The following is a 23,156-nucleotide window of genomic DNA, read 5'->3' on the forward strand; positions in this document are numbered from 1 at the left end:
TCTATTTTTAATATTTTCCTTATTTTTTTTAAATTTTCAATAGATCAATAAATCTCATCAAAAACTAGTTGAAAAGAGATAAATAATTCCATTCAAAAATCAGCAAAACCACTTATCTGGTTTGTAGAAAGAGAGGTACTTGTTTTTCTCCTCCTGCTAATCACTTGACTCTCTGTGTACCGCTATAGTTATACTATGCCGAATGTATAGTTTTTGATGTCCAGATTTCCACGGACATGTCTTGGCGGCTTTTCAAAACCCGGCACTTTGTCTGGGTTTTTTAAAACTGGTAAGATCGGGGCCAGTCCTTGCCCGAAGAGATGAGGATTGGGTGGAGCTGGGTTTGGGGGGCAGGGCTGGGGGCAGAGCGAGGTGGACCCGGGAGCATAACGGGGCAGGGTCACACATCCTCTTTTACCAGATGGAAAATCTGGTAACCTTAGAGCCTCCCTCATCCTTGGTGACTTCAACATCCATGCCAGTGACCCCTCTGACTCTTATATGTCCAGGTTTCTTGCTTTAACATCCTCATAAAATCTCCAGCTGTGCTCCAGCACCCCTATGCATCAGAAAGGCCATCGTCTTTTCCTCCAGCTCCTCTACCACTGAATTCTGCACCTCGACTTTTCCCTTCACAACTCATCACCCTCTCCCCAAAACCTGGCCAATCACTACTCATACATTTAAGAACCTTCAGACTATTGACCTTGACATGCTCTCCACCCTCCATTCAATTACTATGTCACTCAAGTCTGTCAATGAGACTGTCCTCACCCATAAATCCATTCTCTCCCCTCCCATTTTACATCCTGTAAAACATGCCAAACCCCAGTTCTCACTGATCCCCAACATCCATTACCTGTGCTCCTGTGCCCGAGTTGCTGAATGTCTTTACCTTAAATCTTGCAAACATACTGACTTCATACACTTCAAGTTCATTCTGATGTCCTTCCAATCTAGCCTCTTGCTTGACAAACAAGAATACTACAACCATTTAATTAATTCTCATAGTGCCAACCCTCACTCTCTCTTTGCCATACTCAACTCTCTACTCAAAGTACCCTCACCTAGGGTAGGATTAATTCTTCAAAGGCCCCTAGGCACACAAGTATACTGGGCCCCTAGCCATGCCCACACCCCACCCAAAAATTTTAGCACAGGCTGCTGAACTAGAGAAAGAGATGTTCAGCTGGCAGGGCTTTGTTTATAAATTTTTATCAACACAACTAATATACTACTTTATCCTAAAGCAAAAAAATAAATAAATAAAATTTTTTTCTACCTTTGTTGTCTGGTTTCTGCTTTCCTCATCTTCTCCACATTCATTTCCTTCCATCCACTGTCTGCCTTCTCTGTCTCTGCCATATAATCTGTTAATGTGCCTCTCCCATCCATCTCTCCCTCCACCCTCCCTAATTGGTCTGGCACCCATCTTCTTCCCCCTGCTCCCCCCATAGTCTGGAATCTCTCTCTTCCTCATTTCCTTTCGGCATCTGTACTCTGTTCCTCTTCACCCCACCTTCCCCAGTTCCCTTCAGCGTCTGTTCCTCTCCACCCTACCTTCCCCAGTTCCCATCAGTGTCTGTTCCTCTCCACCCCACCTTCCCCAGTTCCCTTCAGCATCTGTTCCTCTCCACCCCACCTTCCCCAGTTCCCTTCAGCATCTGTTCCTCCCCACCCCACCTTCCCCAGTTCCCTTCAGCGTCTGTTCCTCTCCACCCTACCTTCCCCAGTTCCCATCAGTGTCTGTTCCTCTCCACCCCACCTTCCCCAGTTCCCTTCAGCGTCTGTTCCTCTCCACCCCACCTTCCCCAGTTCCCTTCAGCATCTTTTCCTCTCCACCCCACCTTCTCCAGTTCCCTTCACCATCTGTTCCTCTCCACTCCACCTTCCCCAGTTCCCTTCGGCATCTGTTCCTCCTTACCCCACCTTCTCCAGTTCCATTCAGTGTCTGTTCCTCTCCACCCCACCTTCCCCAGTTCTATTCAGCGTCTGTTCCTTCCCACCCCACCTTCCCCAGTTCCCTTCAGCATCCGTTCCTCTCCATCCTACCTTCCCCAGTTCCCTTCAGCGTCTGTTCCTCCCCACCCCATCTTCCCCAGTTCCCTCAGCGTCTGTTCTTTTCCACCCCACCTTTACTCCCTTTCTCCCTCCCTGCCCCTTACCTTCGCAGCAGGCAATTTCTAAATTTGCTTCCTACAAGCAGCCAGAGTGTTGAAATCACTTGTGGCTGCAGGAAAGGTCGTCTCTGATGCAACTTCCGGTTGCATCAGAGATGACCTTTACGGCAGCCACATGTGATTTCAACACTCCGGCTGCTCGTAGGAAGCAAATTTAGCTAGCCCTAAGAAAGAAAGGACACTTGAGTGGAGCTCCTTAGGAGCCTTTATGTGGCGAAATAGGTCCTGTCGGGGCAGGCTAGTGATTCTGCAAATTAAAAGCTAAGTGAAAATACTTTCTGTTGTAATGTTTCATTTGAATTTGGGTTATTGAAGTATGAAGCAACAGTAAGTGTTAAGTAAGACATCAAGAAGGAGGTGAAATGAAGGGCCTAGGATGTTTATCATCACCTACTAAACGTTTGAACTACACAATCGGTGTGCAATCGAGTTGGTGTTGGAGATCCTTTAGACCTCTTTCCAGATTTGACACTCGGAAGTGGGGTGATTTGTCACTGTGGATGTTTCCAGTTTACCTCACTTCATCATCTATACCTTGTTAGGGCATGTAAACAATCTCAACACCCTGAATGTGGAACTAATGTGGGTCTGGATGTCCAGGGGCATTGTCCAATATCAACAGAACCTTGAATTCCATTCCTTTATTGGCCAGATATTTTCTTACTTCAGGCACAAAACACTGATGAAACCATTGTAGGAACAGTGCTCTGGTTGTCCAAGCCTTCTTGTTGCTCATCCTGGCACTTATCTTTTCTCTTCAAGGATCGGGGGTTTGCTGCTTTCTAAATCAGTGTTGTCTTTATCATATGGCCTACTGCATTTGCACAAAGCAGCATGGTTACTCTATCCCTTGCAGCCTTGAAACCTGGTGCTCACTTATCCTCTTTGCTAATGAATGTCCTTTGTGGCATTTTCTTCCAAAATAGAGCAGTTTTATCGGCATTGAATGGCTGCTCAGGTTCATATCCCTTCTCTTCAATAATTTCCTTAAAGATAGCAGGGAACTCTCTAGCTGCCTCTTGGTTGGCAGAAGCTGCTTCTCCTGCCACTCTCACATTACGCAGGACATACCTGTGACAGAATTTATCAAACCACCCTATACTGGCCAGAAAGTCGATGGATTGTGACACTCCGCCTTCCCTGCTCTTCAAGTTATCATACAAAGGCTTTGCCTTTCCTCTTATCATCAGAGAGTCTACTGAAATTATTTTCTTGTAGCAATCCTGCACCCACAGAAATGTTGCAGCTTACATACGAGTGAGATTGATATCTTGCACAACATGTAATGTCTTTGGACCAGCCGGAGTAGCTGCTGCACAGCTTCATGGATTGCTTTTTCATTTATTATGTAACTAACGGTAGACTCAATGCCATAGTGCCGAGCAATAGTAAAGGATGACTTTACTCTCTGAAGCATATTCAATAATTCAACATTTTCTTGTAAGGTTTCACTTTTTTTTCCCTCTTGGGAGCACTTTTTTCCCTCTTGGGAGCACTTTCGGTAGCACCTGAAGTCTTGCGCTTTGTAGCCATAGTGGGAATCAGCGGTCCTGCGGTATATAAACTGTTATTATTTCTTTGTGCATTGCTGGGAATCAGAGATTTCTCTGTGTAGTGCTGGGAATCAGCGATTTTATCTTTAAACGCTGGGAATCAGCGATTTTATCTTTAAACGCTGGGAATCAGTGATTTTATCTTTAAATGCTGGGAATCAGTGATTTTATCTTTAAATGCTAGGGATCAGAGATTTTCTTTGTGCATTGCTGGGAATCAGTGATTTTATCTGTAAATAGTGTGAATCAGCAATTTCTGTGACGTAATTGGGGGCAGGAGCCAGCAACCCAAAAACCGTGAATAATCGAAACCGCGATTGCTGAAACCACGAATACGGAGTGTATAAGCAATAGCCAGGAGAGCTCTCCTTATATTGCGTATCAATTGTCTCTCCCTCACAAAGCCAGTTTGATCCTTATTTCACAACAATGTTGAGCAATGATAAAGATCAGCAGAAATCAGGAAGATCTTTTGGTTTGCTCAGTTTGGTAGCAAAACTATCAAGGACTCATTCATATATTTAGAGAAGGCACCAGAAGAGACTGTTGCATTGTAATAAGCCATCAATTGGCACAAAGCTGGGGGAAAATCATCTTATAAAATTTATAGGAAAACCCATCGGGTCCTGGTGCTGGAGTTACGCTTCACCCCACTCACTATCCTCTGTAGCTCTTTCATTTGCAAGGGTTTATCAGGAGGCCAAGCTGTTGCAAGTAATCACTGACCATATCAAGGGAAAATTATACATCTGCCTTATAGATCCCTTTTAAAAAGTCTAAAAATACTTTTGCTATCTCTTCTGCCTGAGCAGTCCGAACACCATCAGATTTGCAAATGGTTAGTACTGGCTTCCCACTCCTTCAGATCCTAGTGAGGTGGGCCAGCATTTTCCAAGTTTTATTCTCATGTTTATGATATTGGAACTTCCTGATTTCTGCTGATCTTTATCATTGCTCAACATTGTTGTGAAATAAGGATCAAACTGGCTTTGTGAGGGAAATATGCCATTTCTGATATGTTCAAGCAAAAGAGTATTTAGTTTTGCTTGGGTGGATAGATAATTCTTTTTATTGGCAGGGTTGGGATGCCTACTGTATAGATATCTAGCATTATTCAACTCCAAGTGGATTACCTATATACTCGAATATAAGATGGTCCAAATATAAATCAAGTACCCTTTTTTCCTCCAAAAATGGAAGAAAAAAAGGTTGACTCAAACATAAGCCTGGAGGGTGTGTGTGTGTTAATATTCATGTACCCTGTCCTGCCAAGATCTGCACCCAGCCTGCCTCATCCCCTGCCCTGCCAGGCTTTCCACCCTGTCCCCCCTCCCTCCCTGTCAGGCTCTGTACCCTGTCCCATCTCCCTGCCGTGTACCCTCTTCCCCCTCTCTCCCGATGTCCTGCAAACCTCCACCGAGCTTGCCGTATGATCTGATGGTAGACTGGGACAGGAAGGATCCATCCCGTCTCCTCTCCCAGCTGACTCTGACACTCTTTTTACCTCCCTCCAGCCTCCCCTGTGTTCCTTTTTGAATCCCTGGTAGTCCAGTGGTCTATGGGCAGGAACGAGCTTTCCGCGCTCCTGTCCCACACTGAGCCCCTCCCTGAATGACTGCCTTGAGTTCTTGCGGCCCAGTGGTGTACTGGGCATGAGCAAGCTTTTTGTGCTTCTGCTCAGCCCTGAGCCACTCCCTGAATGGCTGACACCAGTTCTCACAAGTCCCGCGAGAACTGGTAGCAGCCATTCAGCAAGTGGCTGTGTTGGGCAGGAGCACAAAAAGCTCACTCCTGCCCGGTACATCGCTGGACCACAAGAATTCACAGCAGTCATTCAGAGGGATTCAGCATGGGACAGGAGTGTAGAAAGCTCACTCCTGACCAGTACACTGCTGGACCACCAGGGATTCAAAAAGGTACACGGGGTAGGTGAGAGGGAGGTAAAAAAAATTGTCAGAGTTGGCCAGGTCATGTGTCAGGCTGGCAGAGGCCTACACCCTATCGATCCAACCAACACAAATGAAAATCAATGGAAATCTTGAAAAAGTTAGCCGATAATATGTTATTCTTAAATATCTCCAAATCAAAGGGGATAACTTTTTCATGGAATGATAATGAACATCCAATTCTTCCAATTTGCCTTAAATCAATACCGATCCTACTTACCAATTCTATTAAACTTCTCAGCACAATACTTGAAAACAAATTAACCTATCATCTGCAGATTAGCTCCATGGTGGAAAAAATGCTTCTACAGGTTACAAATGATCCAATCAATAGCCAGTCTTCTAGATCCTTAAACATTTTACTACATTCCCTAGTAATCTTTCAACTTGATTATTGCAATGCACTATATCAAGGAATAAATTAGAAAGAACTGAGACGCCTCCAATTTGTTCAGAATACGTCTGGTTAAACTGATATAAAAAAGCAAAAAATTTTGACCACGTAACTTCTGATAAAATCCCATTGGCTGCCAATTATTCATAGAATCACTTACAAAATCTTAGTTCTCATGTTCAAAACAAAATCTTTCATTCCCCAGGATTCATGGACAGGTTGATTATTCCATACTGCTCCTCAAGAACACTTAGATCTAGTAACCAACATCTAAGTACTCCCTCCTTATGTCATCTTTCCTATAACACCACATGCAAAAAGATCTTCTCAGTGACCGCTCCAACCTTATGGAATTCATTACCATTGAACCTCCGGGAAGAAATCTCCATAGACAAATTTAAATCCAGCTTAAAGACGTTTCTATTTAAAAATGCTTATGATGGGGAGCCTGATACCAGACTAGTGATGGATACCAGAGGTGACTTCTTGTAGCTCCCGAGCTTCCTGCAACAGCAGTTGCTTTATTCCTTTGCTGATCAATGGGCAGAGATCCCTGACGTCACTGGGACCGTCTCCAACATCTTAAATTGAAGCCGCTGCTGTGATAAACGTGGGAGCCTGATACCAGACTAGTGATGGATACCGGAGGTGACTTCTTGTAGCTCCTGAGCTTCCTGCAACAGTGGTTGCTGTTTTCCTTCACTGCTCAAAGGGCAGGCATTGCAAGAGATGGACCCCTGATGTCACTGGGTCCGTCTCCAACATCTTAAATTGAAGCCGCTGCCGCGGTAAACCTGGGAGCCTGATACCAGACGTGAGGGATACCAGAGGTGACTTCTTGTAGCTCCCGAGCTTCCTGCAACAGCAGTTGCTGTATTCCTTCGCTACTCAACGGGCAGGCATTGCAAGAGACGGATCCCTGACATCACTGGGTCTGTCTCCAACATCTTAAATTGAAGCCTCTGCCACGGTAAACCTGGGAGCCTGATACCAGACTAGTTAGGGATACTGGAGGTGACTTCTTGTAGCTCCCGAGCTTCCTGCAACAGCAGTTGCTGTATTCCTTTGCTGCTTAACGGGCAGGCATTGCAAGAGCCGGACCCCTGACGTCATTGGGTCTGTCTCCAACATCTTAAATTGAAGCCGCTGCCGCGGTAAACCTGGGAGCCTGATACCAGACTAGTGAGGGATACCGGAGGTGACTTCTTGTAGCTCCCGAGCTTCCTGAAACAGCGGTTGCTGTATTCCTTCGGTGCTGAATGGGCAGGCATTGCAAGAGATGGACCCCTGACATCACTGGGTCCATCTCCAACATCTTAAATTGAAGCTGCTAGTGCAGTTGCAGCCGCAGCCACGTGGCCGCAGGGCGTGGCTGAAGGGGCATTCCGAAAGGGGCACATTTTGCTCCTTGGGAGCCCCTTGGAGCCACGAGGCAGTGGAGCTGGAATTTAAGGTTGTATCACTTATTCCATAACGTTTGATAGATTGAACATGGGGAAAAGAAAAATTAAACCTAAAAGTTCAACACTGGCTGTATCTGGCCCCATGGATAGGCATTTGACATTATTAACTGAAAATCCTTCAGTAGCACCACTTAATATGAATTCTTCTATGTCAGGTGCTTCAATGAGCCACCTTGAACAGACTCCTCCCCTTCATCTAGTATCAAGTGACAGTGGGAATATAAATCCTACATTTTCTACCGAACATGTGGTATCCTCCACTCAGATAAACAAGTTAGTTTTTACTGAAATACCTAAATCACTTGATTTTCAGGTATAGTGGAGGATCAATCACTAACGGAGAAAACACAAGATATTACCCTTAAAGATTTGTGGTTAGGTATTTCTAGAGTAGAAGGGTTTCTCAGGTCAACTGTGAAACAAACGGTGAATTTTTCAGTCTTTCTCATAAACTAGAAAATGTGGATTCCAATTTGAATTGTTTGGATAAACGATTAAATGTGGTGGAAGTTGTGACAAATCTAGCTCTCTTCCTAGCTTTGACACAGAATTAGGGAAGAAGAGCAGGAAACCCCATTGCAGGAGAGCAGATCAGGTTGGCCCTGCTGATGTTATAAGCTCTGACTTCACTGGGATTAACCCAGGAGCTAAGAAACTACAGCTCCCAGAAGGCCAGGCTCTACACAGGAAGCTGTCACTGAGACAGACACAGCTGCAGAGAGATTTCTCTCCCTTCCCCCTCTTCAGAGCAGGGAGGGGGCGAATTAGAGGGGGTTAAAACAGAGCAGCTGAGAGAGAGTCAGGAGGAGGAGCCGAGGAGGCTTCAGGGTGAGCTCGGTGGAGAACACTCTCCTCCTCAACTGAATGCTAATGAGCTGAACCAAGACTGGGACATGGTGGACGTCTCAGGAGTGCTTGAGGCTGGAACAGAGAGACAGTTGCTCAGCTGTGAACCAATGGATATTGATGTGTCTCCTATGCCTAGGGAATGCTTAGAGGCAATGGACACAGCCTGAACAAAGGTGGGAAATGAATGACTTCTTGGGTTTTTTTCTCACCAGTTTTTTGTTGTTGTAAGTTCTGCTTAATGGTTTGAATGAAAGTGTTTGTATGCCAAACGCTGGGGGAGAATAGAAAAGCTATCTTCAAAAGTACTGATAATTGAACTGTAAAATTCCACTGCAGCACGGATCATTTGTTTGTTCCCCCTCAGCTCAGCTGGGGAGTAATTAAGGGAGATAACGTTTCTCTGAAACGCCAGCACAGGGGAGCTTCTTTAAGGAGAGTTCCTTTTCTGCAGTCACTCCATGGCAGGGCTGCAAAGTTAACTGTGTTCTTTTGACCTGTTTTTTTGTTTCTTTCTGCTTTTGTAAAAGCTTTATTTGACCTGGAGGAAGAACTGTGGTTGGTGCCATACTTGTCACACAATTGGCTGGTGAAGAGGACTATATTACAAAGATTAGAGTCCAGCCTTAAAGGTTTATTGTGCATTTTATTTTTATTTTTGGACATTTAAAGTCAGACTGGTATGCACAAAGCCAGAGTGGTTAACTTAACCCAAAGTTTATGTTTCTTTCAAACCTATGTGAGAATTATTACAGGACGCTAAGAGCAATTGTACAGAACAATCCAGAACCATAGGAATAAACTCAATTTGATTATTCTGCTATCCTGGATTTTGAGGTGTGTGAGTTTCTTTTCCCTTGCCTGTTTTCTTTTGGTAATGTCAGGGAATCTGATATTATACCTTAGGCAGACGCCTAAGAAGGCCTGAAGGGTACCCTGGTTAACAGGGTACACGTATGGACAGGGACAGTCACAGTGCTCCAGCTCGCTGCCGTGAACAGGAGCTGGGTAGGTGTGACAAAGTTCAATATCTGCTGTTAAAGATTCTACAGTGATATATTCTAAAATGGAATTAATGGAAAATATGTACAGAGCGAGAAATCTCCGCTTGGTCAATTTTTCAGTAACTCATTTACTATTACCTGAAATCCTATTAAGGAAATTTTTTAAAGAAATACTGGGGTTGCCCAATGCGGAGAATTTTCCAATTAATAATTACTATTATGTTCCTAAAAAAAAAATAGAATCTACCCAGGAGGTGGACCATTTGGTCACAACTGAAATTAATTTGACTGAGTTTTTGGAAGACAGTCAGGATGTGATCCAGAGTCGGTCCACTCTGGTGATAACATGCATGAGTGAGATAGACAAGATGTTAATAATGAAACTTTATTTTAAAAATAGGTTAACTAAATTTTGTGGGGATTTGGTTAGAATTTTTCCAGATGTCTCTAGAGCTACTCAATTAAGGAGGAAAGAGTTTCTGAAGTTAAAAACTAGAGTTTTAGCTCTAGAGGCATCTTTTTACCTAAAATTCCCATGCAAATGTCTTGTCAAGCTACAAGACATTGAATATGTTTTTTGGGATCCCATACAATTGCAACAACTTCTAATTGCTCGAGAACAGAAATGAGTTAATTTTAAGAGGTTTAAGTTTCATTGCTGAGAAATAAGAGGAGAAAAAATTAAGAATCCCTATAAGAGTAAGGAATGGTTTAAGATTCACGGGATGAATCGAGATGTATTTCCTTTATCTTTTCTTATAAATTTGTTTTTGAAATAGTATCATGTCTTCCCATTTATGTGGGCTTAAAAATGAATTTTGTATGAATGATTATGTAATATTTACAGAAGATCCCCTTTTTTCTTTTGTATCATCTGATATTGTAAATGTCTAAATTTATAAATAAAATTAAAAAAAGAAAAGAAAAATGCTTATGATATGTAACACCAAGACCTTTAACAGAATAACATTGAAGGAAGATCACACCCTTCCTTTTTGATCTATCCTATCACAGATTGTGTTTCACCCCTGTCCACATGTGTCTATGGGGCTCATAATAATAAAAAAAAAACATCCAAAAAGGGTCCTAAATCGGTACTTAGATGATCAAAAAGCCAGATCGTCCAAGTACCTATAATCAAAGCTGGTTTTAGACGTATCTAAAAACAGTTTAGGCCTTTCCCTTGCCTCTAAACGCCTACAGCGAAAAGAGGCGTTTTTAGAGGAGGGGAAAGGGAGGGAGGTGGGCCGACTTAGATGTACAGCTAGTATAACCAAAAACTTGAGCAGGTTGCCCAGTCAGAACTTATAAGTTTTGACTTAAACCAAGTCAAAACAGGTATAAGTTCTGAAAAGGAGCCGCTGAGCTGATCGCGGCTGCTGCAATCAACTTAGCGGCCCCGGCAACCTGCCAACACCCCCACTGCAACGATCACGGCAGGAGAGATGCCTCATCTCCCCTGCTGCAATAGCAATTGCCCCACCCCTGAACTTCCACAACCCACGGCAGGAGAGATGCCCAATCTCTCCTGCCGCAGTTCGTGGCAGTTCAGGGAAGGGGTGATCACGATCATGGCAGGAGAGATGCCCTATCTCTCCTGCCGCGCTCCACCCCCCGAACCAATACCAGCAGGAGGGAGCCCAACCCCTCCTGCCGAGACGCGAGCCCCATGACCCCCACTCCCCTTAAAATACAGGCAGGAGGGAGCCCAACCCCTCCTGCCCATGGCGATCCCCCCACTCCCCTTAAAATACAGGCAGGAGGGAGCCCAACTCTTCCTGCCCACAGCGACCCCCACCTCCCCTTAAAATACAGGCAGGAGGGATCAGAGGCCCTCCTGCCCATGACACCCCCCCCATGATCACCCCAAAACCACAACTCCCGACCATCCCCCACCCCTGACACCCCCTTCACTTACATTAGTTGGCCAGATGGACAGGATTCGCCATCCTCTGAACCTTCCTGGCACAATCAGGCCCTAAGGCCTGCCATTCAGAGGATGGCGGGCCTGTTAGGCAGACGGGCTTGAGACCCGTCTGTCCATCCAACTAATGTAAGTGAAGGGGTGGGTGTCGGGGTGGGAGGTGGTCAGGGGCATGGGGTTTGGAAGGTGATTGGGGGCAGTCGTGGGGGGGTGCATCATGATTAGGAGGGCCTGGGATCCCTCCTGCCTGTATATTAAGGGTGGGGTGGGGGTCACAGTGGGTAGGAAGGGTTGGGCTCTCTCCTCATATTTTAAGGGAAGTGGAGGGGTCGCAGTGGGCATGAGGGCCTGGGATCCCTCCTGCCAATATTTTAAGTGGGGGGGGGGTCATGGGGCTCACGCCTTGGCAGGAGGGGTTGGGCTCCCTCCTGCTGGTATTGGTTCCGGGGGTGGATCGTGGCAGGAGAGATTGGGCATCTCTCCTACCGCAATCGTGATCACCCCTCCCCCAAACTGCCATGTACTGAAGCAGGAGAGATTGGTCATCTCTCCTGCCACGGGTCGCGGTATTTCGAGGGTGGGGCGATCGCGATCACGGCAGGGAGATGAGCCATCTTTCCTGTCACGATCGTTACGGAAGAGTGGTAGATTCTGGATTCAGTGTTGTTTTTGACAGATGCCAGTTACAGAATCCAACTTTTAGGGGAAGAACATAAGCAGTGCCTCTGCTGGGTCAGACCAGAGGTCCATCGTGCCTAGCAGTCCGTTCACGCGGTGGCCCATCAGGTCCAGGACCTGTATAGTAACCCTCTATCTATACCCTTCTATCCCCTTTTCCTTCAGGAAATTATCCAATCCCTTCTTGAACTCCAATACCGTACTCTGTCCTATCATATCCTCTGGGAGCGCATTCCAGGTGTCCACTACCCTTTGGATGAAGAAGAACTTCCTAGCATTGGTTCTGAATCTGTCTCTTCTTAATTTTTCCGAATGTCCTCTCGTTCTTGCAGTTTTTAAAATTTCGAAGAATCTGTCCCTCTCCACTTTCTCTATGCCCTTCATGATCTTGGCCCCTCCTTTGCCTAAAAGGTCTTGTTTTAGGCGTTTAGGACTTAGGCTATTTTTGGGTTGATAATGTGTTGTAAGTTTAGATGTAGTGGTGGTCTGGGCGTTTAAACTGCTGAACATAGAGGTAGGCCATTCTCAAAAAAAACCCTCATTTTGGATGATTTTTTTGAGAATGGACATTATCCCAGGACAAGCAGGCAGCATATTCTTGACTGATGGGTGACGGCACCGACGGAGCCCCGGTACGGACACTTTTAGAGTGATTGCACTCTAAGAACTTGGAAAGTTCTAGAGACCGCACCGCGCATGTGCGAGTGCCTTCCCGCCCGACCCCGGCGCGCGGTCCCTCGTTTGGGTTTTTTTTGCCCTTCCTTTTTTCTTTATTTTGTAAAAAAAAAAAAAAAAAATACTTTATTTTTTCCAGTTTTCTTTGATTTGCCCGGCGGGGCCTACTGCCATCATCGAGGCCTCGGCCTTCGATTTGGCGGAAGCCGTTTTTCCGTTCATGCCCCCCCCAGCCCGGGTTCAAGAAGTGCCAGCGGTGTGCACGGCCTATTTCCCTTACAGACCCACACAACTGGTGCCTACAGTGTCTGGGTCCGGAACATCAGGCCTCCACCTGCACCCGCTGTGCCACTTTGAAAAAGCGGACTCTGAAAAATCGTGAAATACAACAGAGACTGCTTTTCGGCACCGACATGTCCGATCCCGCGTCCTCGACACCGGTCTCGGTCCCTGTTTCGTCGGCGCCCACCTCATCGACGCCATGCGATACCGCGTTGGCGTCGCAGCATGCAGGTAAGCCGGCTAAGAAGCCTTCCCCGCTGGAGCGTCCTCCGGTCTCCATTGCAGCGAGTCCAGTCCTGCCGACCGTGAGGCGCCAGCGGAAGCGCTCCGCCCCTATCGAGGTGAGTCCTTCGACATCGGGCTCCTCATCTCCGGGGCGTAGAGCGGCACCGCAGGTACCGCAGAAGAAAAAGCCGGTACCGGTGCCCTCCCTCGATGATCGCATTGCGACCATCTTACAAGCGCAGCTTAAGGATCAGCTCCAAAAGCTCCTTCCAGCTCTCCTGACACCGAGCCTTCCGGTGTCAGTCCCCACTGGGCCCCCGGTACTGATTGTGGAACAGCCTATATTGTCGGCATCCACTCTTTCGGTACCGGTACACTCGGCCTCATCGGTATCGATGCCTGTCCTCGCGCCGGAGCCCAGGTCTCATCACCAATCGGTGCAGACTTCGGCGCCGGTGCAACCGATAACATCACCCGGTACCACATCGATGAGGTCGGGTAAATCGGTACGCAAGTCCCGACACCAGGAACCATCCACCCCTGAGAGTCGAGACCATGCTTCCCATATTCGGGACCCTGATCTGTGGGGGGATTCTGAAGAACCTTTTCTATCAGAAGGGGAGTGTTTCTCAGAGGAAGACGAGCCTGTTCTTCAGGACACTTCCTCAAAACCTGATTCCACATCTTTCTCCTCTTTTTTAAGAGATATGTGTGACTCTCTTTCCATTCCTTTGGAGGCTGAGTCTAAAGTCTAAAGCCTTTCTAGACGCTCTTGATTTTGACCAGCCTCCAAAGGAATTCTTGAAACTCCCTTTACATGATATCCTGAGGGAGACTTTTTACAAGAATTTAGAGACTCCTCTTACTGTCCCGGGAGCCCCCCGCAAATTGGATTCCCTGTATAAAGTTATCCCTATTCCTGGGTTCGACAAACCACAGCTCCCGCATGAGTCTCTCCTTGTAGAATCCACCCTCAAGAAGTCCTCAGGAGCTAGTGTCTATGCCTCTGTTCCTCCTGGCAGAGAGGGTAAAGCCATGGACAAATTTGGTAAGCGACTTTACCAGAATGCGATGCTTGCTAATCGATCTGGAAACTATGCTTTTCATTTTTCTTTTTATTTGAAGCATCTCCTTACCACCATGGCTTCCTTTGAGCAGTACCTTCCTGTGGGGAAACGTGAGGCTTTCCATCAATGCTCTTCATCTCTTTTCCAACTCAGAAAATTCATGGTAAGGTCTATATATGACACATTTGAGCTTACCTCCAGAGCAACAGCCATGTCTGTAGCCATGCGCCGTTTGGCCTGGCTCCGAGTCTCCGAGCTTGATGTTAATCATCAAGACCGGTTGGCTAATGCCCCATGTTTAGGGGATGAGCTGTTTGGAGAATCTATGGACTCAACGACCCAGAAGCTCTCGGCTCACGAAACCCGCTGGGATACCCTTCTTAAGACCAAGAAGAAACCTCCTCCTCCACGGCCATTCAGACAGCAATCGGCCTATCAACGGCGTTTTATGGCTCGTCCCTTGCAGTCTTCCACTCAACAACCTAGGAGGCAGCGCCAACAACAGCGGCAAACGCCTAGACCTCAGCAGCAACAACCAGCCAAGCAGCCTCCTCAGCAAAAATCGACTCAGCCCTTTTGACTTAATTCTCCAGGGCATGAGATGGCGATGGAGCTAGTCGCATAGCTCGAGGCTCTCTCTACACTGGGGATTTAAGGTACTTTGAAATATTGCTTCGTACCTTTTCAGCATGCCCAAACGCAGAGGGAAACAGAGAGGTGTTCTTCCTGCCTCTTCAGCCTCTTCGCTAACGCGCCAGACAGCAATAACTTCGTTTGCTGTCCCGGTTGTTCAGGGCGCTCCGGCTTGTCGAGAGGGATTGACCTCGACTTCGGGAAGCGAGGTTTCGCTTAGCCCAATTGGTCCGGGAGCCCCCCCACGCCCTGGAAGAATGTCGGGTTCACCGGCGGCGTTGCAGGAAGTAGCGGGGATATCATTTACTCCGCTTGCGCTGCCGGATTTACCTTTGACTCCGGAGGCAGTTTCAGTCTCGCTGGATCCTATACAACAATTGCCAGCGTTTGGGGGACTAGGAGCTCATGGTAGGTCAGCTAATGGAACAAGTAAATCTGAACTGGATTCTATTACTTCATCGATGGTTCCTGTTTCTCTTCTGACCCCATTGAAGAAACCAATGGTGATTGATTTGGAGGCACTCTGGGAGGCTATTGAAAGCCTTCATAAGGTATGCTTCTATACTGTTACAACTATGCATACTTCCTCATTGCATTTGAAAGAGATTGAGGGGAAAATTCAACATCAAGACCAGAGACTAGATAAATTTGAGCAACAGGTCTCTGATTTACAAAAAAGTTCTAATTATCAAGTTAAAGACAAAGCAATGTTGTCTAGGAAGATTGAAAATCTGGAAAATGCCAACAGGAATTTAAATTTGAGATTAATTAATTTTCCAGTCACCAGACTACAATCACCTAAGGAACTTTTTCATCAATTCCTAACTTTAGTCTTAAAATTTTCCGAGACTTCACTGCCTCCCTTACAGAAAATATATTATTTAAATACTCCAAAATTAAAGACTCAGGACATAGAAAACCAACAGACTGAATTAGATATTACAAATTTATTGGAGTCTTCATCTCTCGAAATTTCTGAAAGGGCTACTTTGCTTGTGACCTTTGTCTTTTTACAAGACAAAGAAGCAGTTCTTCGTCTATTCTTTAGGGCTGAGAATGTTGAATTTTATGGTTCTAGAATAGCCATATTTCCAGATGTTTCTAAATGGACGCAGTTGCGTCGGAAAAAATTTCTAATGTTACGTCAATCTGTATTGGGGTTAGGAGCTACCTTTCAGCTACGCTTTCCATGTAAATGTTGTATTACTTATCAAGCAAATAGATATGTTTTTTATGAACCTGATCAATTACAATTTTTCTTGGAGGGTAAAGCGGCTTCTGTATCCCCTCAGATGCCCACTGAAGTCACCAACCAGACCGAGTAATTAGTATACAACCGTTATGCTCTGTACTTATGATATGTATAATTTTTCTTGTTAAAATCAGCTATCCCTGATTATTGTTTGTTTCTCTCTCCCATAGTAGTGGACTGTTAACATGGTAACATATATGTATACTTAATATTTTATTTCCAATTGGGAATTATCATGTTTCTTTATCAAAGAATTTCTTTTGATGTAAAATAAAGCTAAATAAATAAATAAAAAAAAAAAAAAAAAAAAAAAATTCTCCAGGGCATAGCCAGCGTTCAAACATCTCCACTCCTCCCTCAACCGATAGGAGGACGACTCTCTTTATTTCTCAGCCGGTGGGAAGTTATCACTTCGGACCAATGGGTCCTCAACATCATCCGCCACGGCTACTCTCTCAACTTTCACACCCTTCCGGGCCAAAGTCTACCAAAAGAGTCTGCTTTGCACACTCCTCAGTCTTCCCTCCTTCTTCAGGAGGTTCAATCCCTCCTACTTCTGAACGCCATAGAGGAAGTTCCTCTAGAACAAAGGGGGCAGGGATTCTACTCCCGATATTTTCTAGTCCCCAAAAAAACAGGAGACCTCAGACCAATTCTAGACCTACGAGACCTCAACAAATGCTTGGTCAAAGAAAAATTCAAGATGCTATCTCTAGCTACGCTTTATCCTCTCCTCAATCACAACGACTGGCTATGCTCTCTCGATCTCAAAGAGGCCTACACTCACATACCAATCAACCCGGCCTCCAGACAGTACCTTCGCTTCATGGTCAATCACTGTCATTACCAATACAGAGTGCTCCCCTTCGGTCTTGCCTCCTCTCCAAGGGTGTTCACAAAATGTCTGATTGTAGTAGCAGCTTTTCTACGCTCAAACCACCTTCAGGTTTTTCCTTATCTGGACGACTGGTTAATCAAGGCCATTTCATCTCCAGCTGTTCTTCTGGCCACCAACCAGACCATATTTTTTCTACAACTACTAGGGTTCGAAATCAATATACCCAAGTCTCACCTTCTTCCTACACAGAGACTTCAATTCATTGGAGCGGTACTGGACACTGTCCAGATGAGAGCCTTCTTACCGGACAACCGTCTTCACAATCTCCAGTCGCTCTGTCAGCAGGTGCTGCCTCAGCACTCCATTTCTGCAAAGCAGATGATGATTCTATTGGATCACATGGCCTCCACAGTTCATGTCACAACCCTGGCACGTCTACACCTGCGCACTCCTCAATGGATCCTGGCTACCCAGTGGTCTCAAGCAACAGACTCTTGTTCACGACACATATCTGTGACATCATCTCTTCGTCAGTCTCTACAATGGTGGTTGATCTCCTCAAATCTCTCCAGGGGTCTTCTGTTCCATCTGCCTCCTCATCAACTGATCATCACCACCGACGCCTCCCCTTATGCATGGGGAGCCCATTTGAACGAGTTCCAAACTCAGGGCCTTAGGACTCCTCAGGAAAGGAAGCATCACATCAATTTCCTGGAACTCAGGGCAATGTTCTATGCCCTCAAGGCCTTCCAACACCTTCTATTTCCTCAAGTCCTTCTACTCTGCACAGACAATCAGGTTGCCATGTACTACATCAACAAACAGGGTGGAACAGGCTCTCGCCTCTTATGCCAGGAAGCTCAGAGAATCTGGTCTTGGGCCGCCACTCGCCACTTATTCCTGAAGGCGATTTATATTCAGGGAGAACAGAATTACTTAGCGGACAAGCTCAGCAGAGTTCTCCAACCCCACGAATGGACTCTCGATCCATCGACTCTACAGTCCATCTTCGCCCAATGGGGCACTCCTCAGGTGAACCTCTTTGCAGCTCCTCACAATCATCAGTTGCCCCAATTCTGCTCCAGACTCTTCTCTCCTCACTGTCTGGCAGCGGATGCTTTTCTTCTGGATTGGTCCAACCTGTTCCTCTATGCTTTCCCTCCTCTACCACTCATGCTTCGGACCTTGTTCAAACTAAAGAGGGAACAAGCCACCATGATTCTGATTGCTCCACGGTGGCCCAGGCAACATTGGTTCTCCCTTCTACTTCAACTCAGTTCCAGGGATCCATTTCTGCTTCCACTGTTTCCTTCTCTACTTACGCAGCATCAGGAAACCCTCCTACATCCCAACCTACAGTCTCTACACCTGACAGCTTGGTATCTCTCGGGCTGACTTCAACTGATTTTCTCCTATCTCAGCCTGTTCGCTCCATTCTGGAAGCATCCAGGAAACCAGCCACTCTGCAATGTTACCATCAGAAGTGGACAAGGTTTTCTTCTTGGTGTCTCCTTCATCATCATGATCCCAAGTCTCTTGCGGTGGAAACCCTATTGGATTATCTGCTTTCTCTGTCTAACGCTGGCCTCAAGTCTACCTCCATCAGAGTCCATCTCAGTGCCATTGCGGCCTTTCATGAGCCGGTCCAGGGGAAACTCCTTTCAGCTTATCCCCTGGTCTCCAGATTCATGCGAGGTCTTTTCAATGTGAAACCACCTCTCAAAGCACCTCCTGTGATCTGGGATCTTAACGTGGTCCTCTCCACCTTGATGAAGCCTCCATTTGAACCCTTGGCTACTGCCACTTTCAAATTTCTCACTTGGAAGGTGCTTTTCCTTATTGCTCTCACCTCTGCCAGGAGGGTCAGTGAGCTCCATGCATTAGTTTCTGACCCACCTTTCACAGTCTTTCATCATGACAAGGTGGTTCTGCGTACACATCCAAAGTTTCTTCCTAAGGTTGTCTCTGAGTTCCATCTCAATCAATCTATTGTACTGCCTGTTTTTTTTCCCAAACCTCACTCCCATTCCGGAGAACAGGCTCTTCATACTTTGGACTGTAAGCGGGCTTTAGCTTACTATTTAGACCGTACTAAGCCCCACAGATCATCTCCCCAACTTTTTCTGTCCTTTGATCCGAATAAATTGGGACGTCCTGTTTCTAAGCGTACGCTATCTAATTGGCTTGCTGCTTGCATTTCATTCTGCTATACTCGGTCCGGACTGACTCTGGAAGGTTCTGTCACGGCCCATAGAGTTAGAGCTATGGCAGCATCTGTGGCTTTCCTCCGCTCCACGCCTATTGAGGAAATCTGCAAAGCTGCTACGTGGTCCTCAGTCCATACTTTTACATCTCATTATTGTCTGGATGCTTTCTCCAGACGGGATGGACATTTCGGCCAATCTGTTTTGCAAAATTTGTTTTCCTAATGGCCAACCTTCCCTCCATCCCTCTTTTTGTTAGCTTGGAGGTCACCCATCAGTCAAGTATATGCTGCCTGCTTGTCCTGGGATAAAGCACAGTTACTTACCGTAACAGGTGTTATCCAGGGACAGCAGGCAGATATTCTTGCGTCCCTCCCACCTCCCCGGGTTGGCTTCTTAGCTGGCTTATCTTAACTGAGGGACCGCGCGCCGGGGTCGGGCGGGAAGGCACTCGCACATGCGCGGTGCGGTCTCTAGAACTTTCCAAGTTCTTAGAGTGCAATCACTCTAAAAGTGTCCGTACCGGGGCTCCGTCGGTGCCGTCACCCATCAGTCAAGAATATCTGCCTGCTGTCCCTGGATAACACCTGTTACGGTAAGTAACTGTGCTTTTTCCCTGCTGCTACTTTTAGTGTTTAGGGCCTTAGACCAAAAGGGGACTTAGATGTATTTTTTGATTGTGCCCCTCCACATGTTGTCTTTGTCTATGTCTTACCATGTCTCCCCACTCCTAGCCAAACTTCACTGGCTCCCAGTGATTTCCAGAATCCATTTTAAATGCTCCTGCCTGGCTTTTAAGATCCTTCACGGCATCCTTCCTTCCTTAATCCCACCATCTTATAACTCCTCGAGTCCTGACTCTACCAGACCCGCCCAAAGGTATAAATTATCCTTCCCCTCTCTACACGGTATTCGCTATGCAGGCAAACTGGGAAAATCCCTTCTCTTCAGAATCACAGGTCTTTGGAAATACCTTACTACCCCGTTGCGGAACCTGGGCTCCCTCCAATTATTCCGCAAGCAACTGAAAACCTGTCTTTTCACTAAAATGTAATTCTATCCCCCCTTACGCTTCTCTTCTATATAAGTTCATGTAAACCTTTTTTTTTTCCTTCTCTTCTTATATTTTAAATTCTTATAAACCGTGCCGAGCTCCACAACATCCGTGGAGATGATGCGGTATGTAAACTTAAGGTTTAGTTTAGTTTAGTTTAATTTGTGATACCCGTGAAATTTTAAAATTTTATATTTTTTTCATTGTGCACCATTTAGATAATTTTTAAGTGGTATATCAAATTTTAAATAAACTTGGAAACAGTTTACAGTTTTTTAAAAATTTGATAAAAATGCTTAAAATCTAAGCGCTGTACAAACTAAATAGGGGTATAGAACATTCACAAAAATTTACCATCAATACTAATATAACATTTAATAGGGACAAAGGACTAACAGGACCATAAGGAAAAAAGGGAAGAACTATAATGCTGTAAAAGTAAGATTACATTAAGGGAAAGGATGAGAGGAAGGGGACAAGTCTTGATAAGAATAAAAATTTGGAGTATAACTGAAACAATGAAGTAATACCTAATTGGTAAGATTCATAGACAGAGGAAAACAGGTTTAGCTATCAAATGCATCCTTAAAAAGGAAAGTGTTAAGAGACAACTTAAATTTACCTAATATGGATTCCTCTTTAAGGTAATTAGGAAGCAAGCTCCAAAGCTGGGGCGCAGAGACAAAAAATTTTGTTTCGCCTTGTACTAATGATTTTTAGAGAAGGAACTACAAGGCATGAGCATTTGAACATAGTACTCTAGTGGTAGAGTATGGAATTAACAATCTCTCAAGGAAGGTAGGGGAGTGATTAAGACGGATCTTAAATGTTAGAAGAGCAATTTTGTATGAAATTCGATGAGAAATTGGCAACCAGTGGGCATTTTTTAAGAGAGGCGTGACATGGTCATACTTCTTAGAATTTTTATGATTTTTATTTTGGTGTTTTGTATAAGTTGTAGATGCCTTATTTGTTTCTGAGTGATACCTTTGAAAAGAGTTACAATAATCTAGTTTTGAAATGATGAGAGTGAATTTGAATACTGAGTGCCAAAGATCTGATCATGCAAAGCTTGAAGAAACAGTTTTTGACTTCTTGGCTGATGTGGTCCTGATATGATAGCTTCTGATCCAAAATAACTCCCAGAATTTTAATGCTTGTGACTTTTTGAAGGGGCGTACTATTTGTTTTTATGGGAGATTTTAACAAAAGGTCTTCTTTCCAAGGAAACAGGATAGTTTGGGATTTTGTGATGTTCAAGGCTAACATGTTTCTCAACCATTGACTAATTTTTCCTAGTTTTTCGATTATTTCCTGAAGATCATTTGGATTCTCTGTATTGAGTGGGTAAAGAAGCTATGTGCCATCGGCATATGCATAGGTAGTCAATCCGATGGATTGACTCAAAGTGATAAAGGGAGCGAGAAAGATGTTAAAGAGAAGAAGGGAGAGGATTGAACACTGAGGGATACCATAGTTAGCAGAAAAAGAATCAGAAGTGGATTTATTAAAGCTGACCCTGGTGGAGCGTTCTGAGAAATAGGATTGAAACCAATTTAGTACATGATCACTAATTCCGATTGAAGCTAGTCTGTTGAGAAGTAAAGAGTGGTCTATGGTATCAAAAGCAGCAGAAAGATCTAGCGATATTAGAATAACGGAATTATGGTGGTCCAAATGATAGTGAATTGTTAGACCAATAAGTGAGTGCTCTGTCGAGTGATGAACCCTGAAGCCAGTTTGGTTTGGGTGCAGAATGAGTCTTATCAATGAAATCTGAGATCTGGTTGAATACCACTTTTTCTGTCAGCTTTGTAAGAAACGGGAAATTTGCAATAGGTCTGTAGTTTGAAACTTCCTCTGCTGGCAACAAGTCTGAGAGGGGAATGGATGGGCGGGCACTGACCCAAATATAAGATGAGACTTCCATTTTTGGGCCACTTTTTGGGCCCAAAAATCTAATCTTATATTTGAGTATACATGGTATACCTGAATTTATTTGTTTATTTCAAGTGCTGACATAGGAAATTATATTAACCCGCAACACCACCTTTACGGTCTCCCAAAATAATTGAGGAGTGTCAAGGTGTTGATTGTTGGACTGACATTTCTACTAAAGCCTTATGAAAATCCTGATCTTCATATAGAAAAGCGGGAAATTTCCATAGAGGTGTCTGGCCTGGGGAGGATGCGTAAGGTAAATCAATCCAGATAAATGTGTGGTCAGAAGTTAGTATATAATCTAGTTTCGAAAATGTACCGTGAGCCGTGGATAAATATTTGACAGTCAGATGTAATAAATGACAGGGGTCAACTAGGTCCAAACTCTGGAATAGTGAAGAAAGCAGTTTAACATAGTAACCTAGTAGATGACGGCAGATAAAGACCCGAATGGTCCATCCAGTCTGCTCAACCTGATTCAATTTAAATTTTTTAATTTTTTCTTCTTAGCTATTTCTGGGCAAGAATCCAAAGCTTTACCCTGTACTGTGCTTGGGTTCCAACTGCTAAAATCTTTGTTAAGACTTACTCCAGCCCATCTACACCCTTCCAGCTATTGAAGCCCTCCCCAGCCCATCCTCCACCAAACGGCCATATACAGACACAGACCGTGCAAGTCTGCCCAGTACTGGCCTTAGTTCAATATTTAATCTTATTTTCTGATTCTAAATCCTCTATGTTCATCCCACGCTTCTTTGAACTCAGTCACAGTTTTACTCTCCACCACCTCTCTCGGGAGCGTATTCAAGGCATCCACTACCCTCTCCGTAAAGTAGAATTTCCTAACATTGTCCCTGAATCTACCACCCCCAACCTCAAATTATGTCCTCTGGTTTTACCATTTTCCTTTCTCTGGAAAAGATTTTGTTCTACGTTAATACCCTTCAAGTATTTGAACGTCTGAATCATATCTCCCCTGTCTCTCCTTTTCTCTAGG

General features: G+C 45.0%; 1 protein-coding gene across 3 annotated transcripts in view; it reads left to right on the forward strand.

Annotated features, from left to right (window-relative positions):
* The window catches only part of CPLX1 (complexin 1), a 461,866-nt gene that overhangs the window by 194,800 nt on the left and 243,910 nt on the right, over positions 1-23,156 (forward strand). Inside the window, exon 1 of one of the 3 annotated variants that reach the window (XM_033918011.1) lies at positions 8,310-8,558. The exons of 1 other annotated variant lie outside the window; for it this stretch is intronic. In XM_033918011.1, coding sequence (XP_033773902.1) covers positions 8,525-8,558 — 34 coding nt within the window. In that variant the 5' untranslated portion in view covers positions 8,310-8,524. Of the gene's footprint in view, positions 1-8,309; positions 9,220-23,156 lie in introns of those variants that run through there. One more of the 3 variants, XM_033918031.1, reaches the window with a different exon arrangement.

Source organism: Geotrypetes seraphini, chromosome 1, assembly GCF_902459505.1.
Source record: "Geotrypetes seraphini chromosome 1, aGeoSer1.1, whole genome shotgun sequence".
Classification (NCBI taxonomy): domain Eukaryota; kingdom Metazoa; phylum Chordata; class Amphibia; order Gymnophiona; family Dermophiidae; genus Geotrypetes; species Geotrypetes seraphini.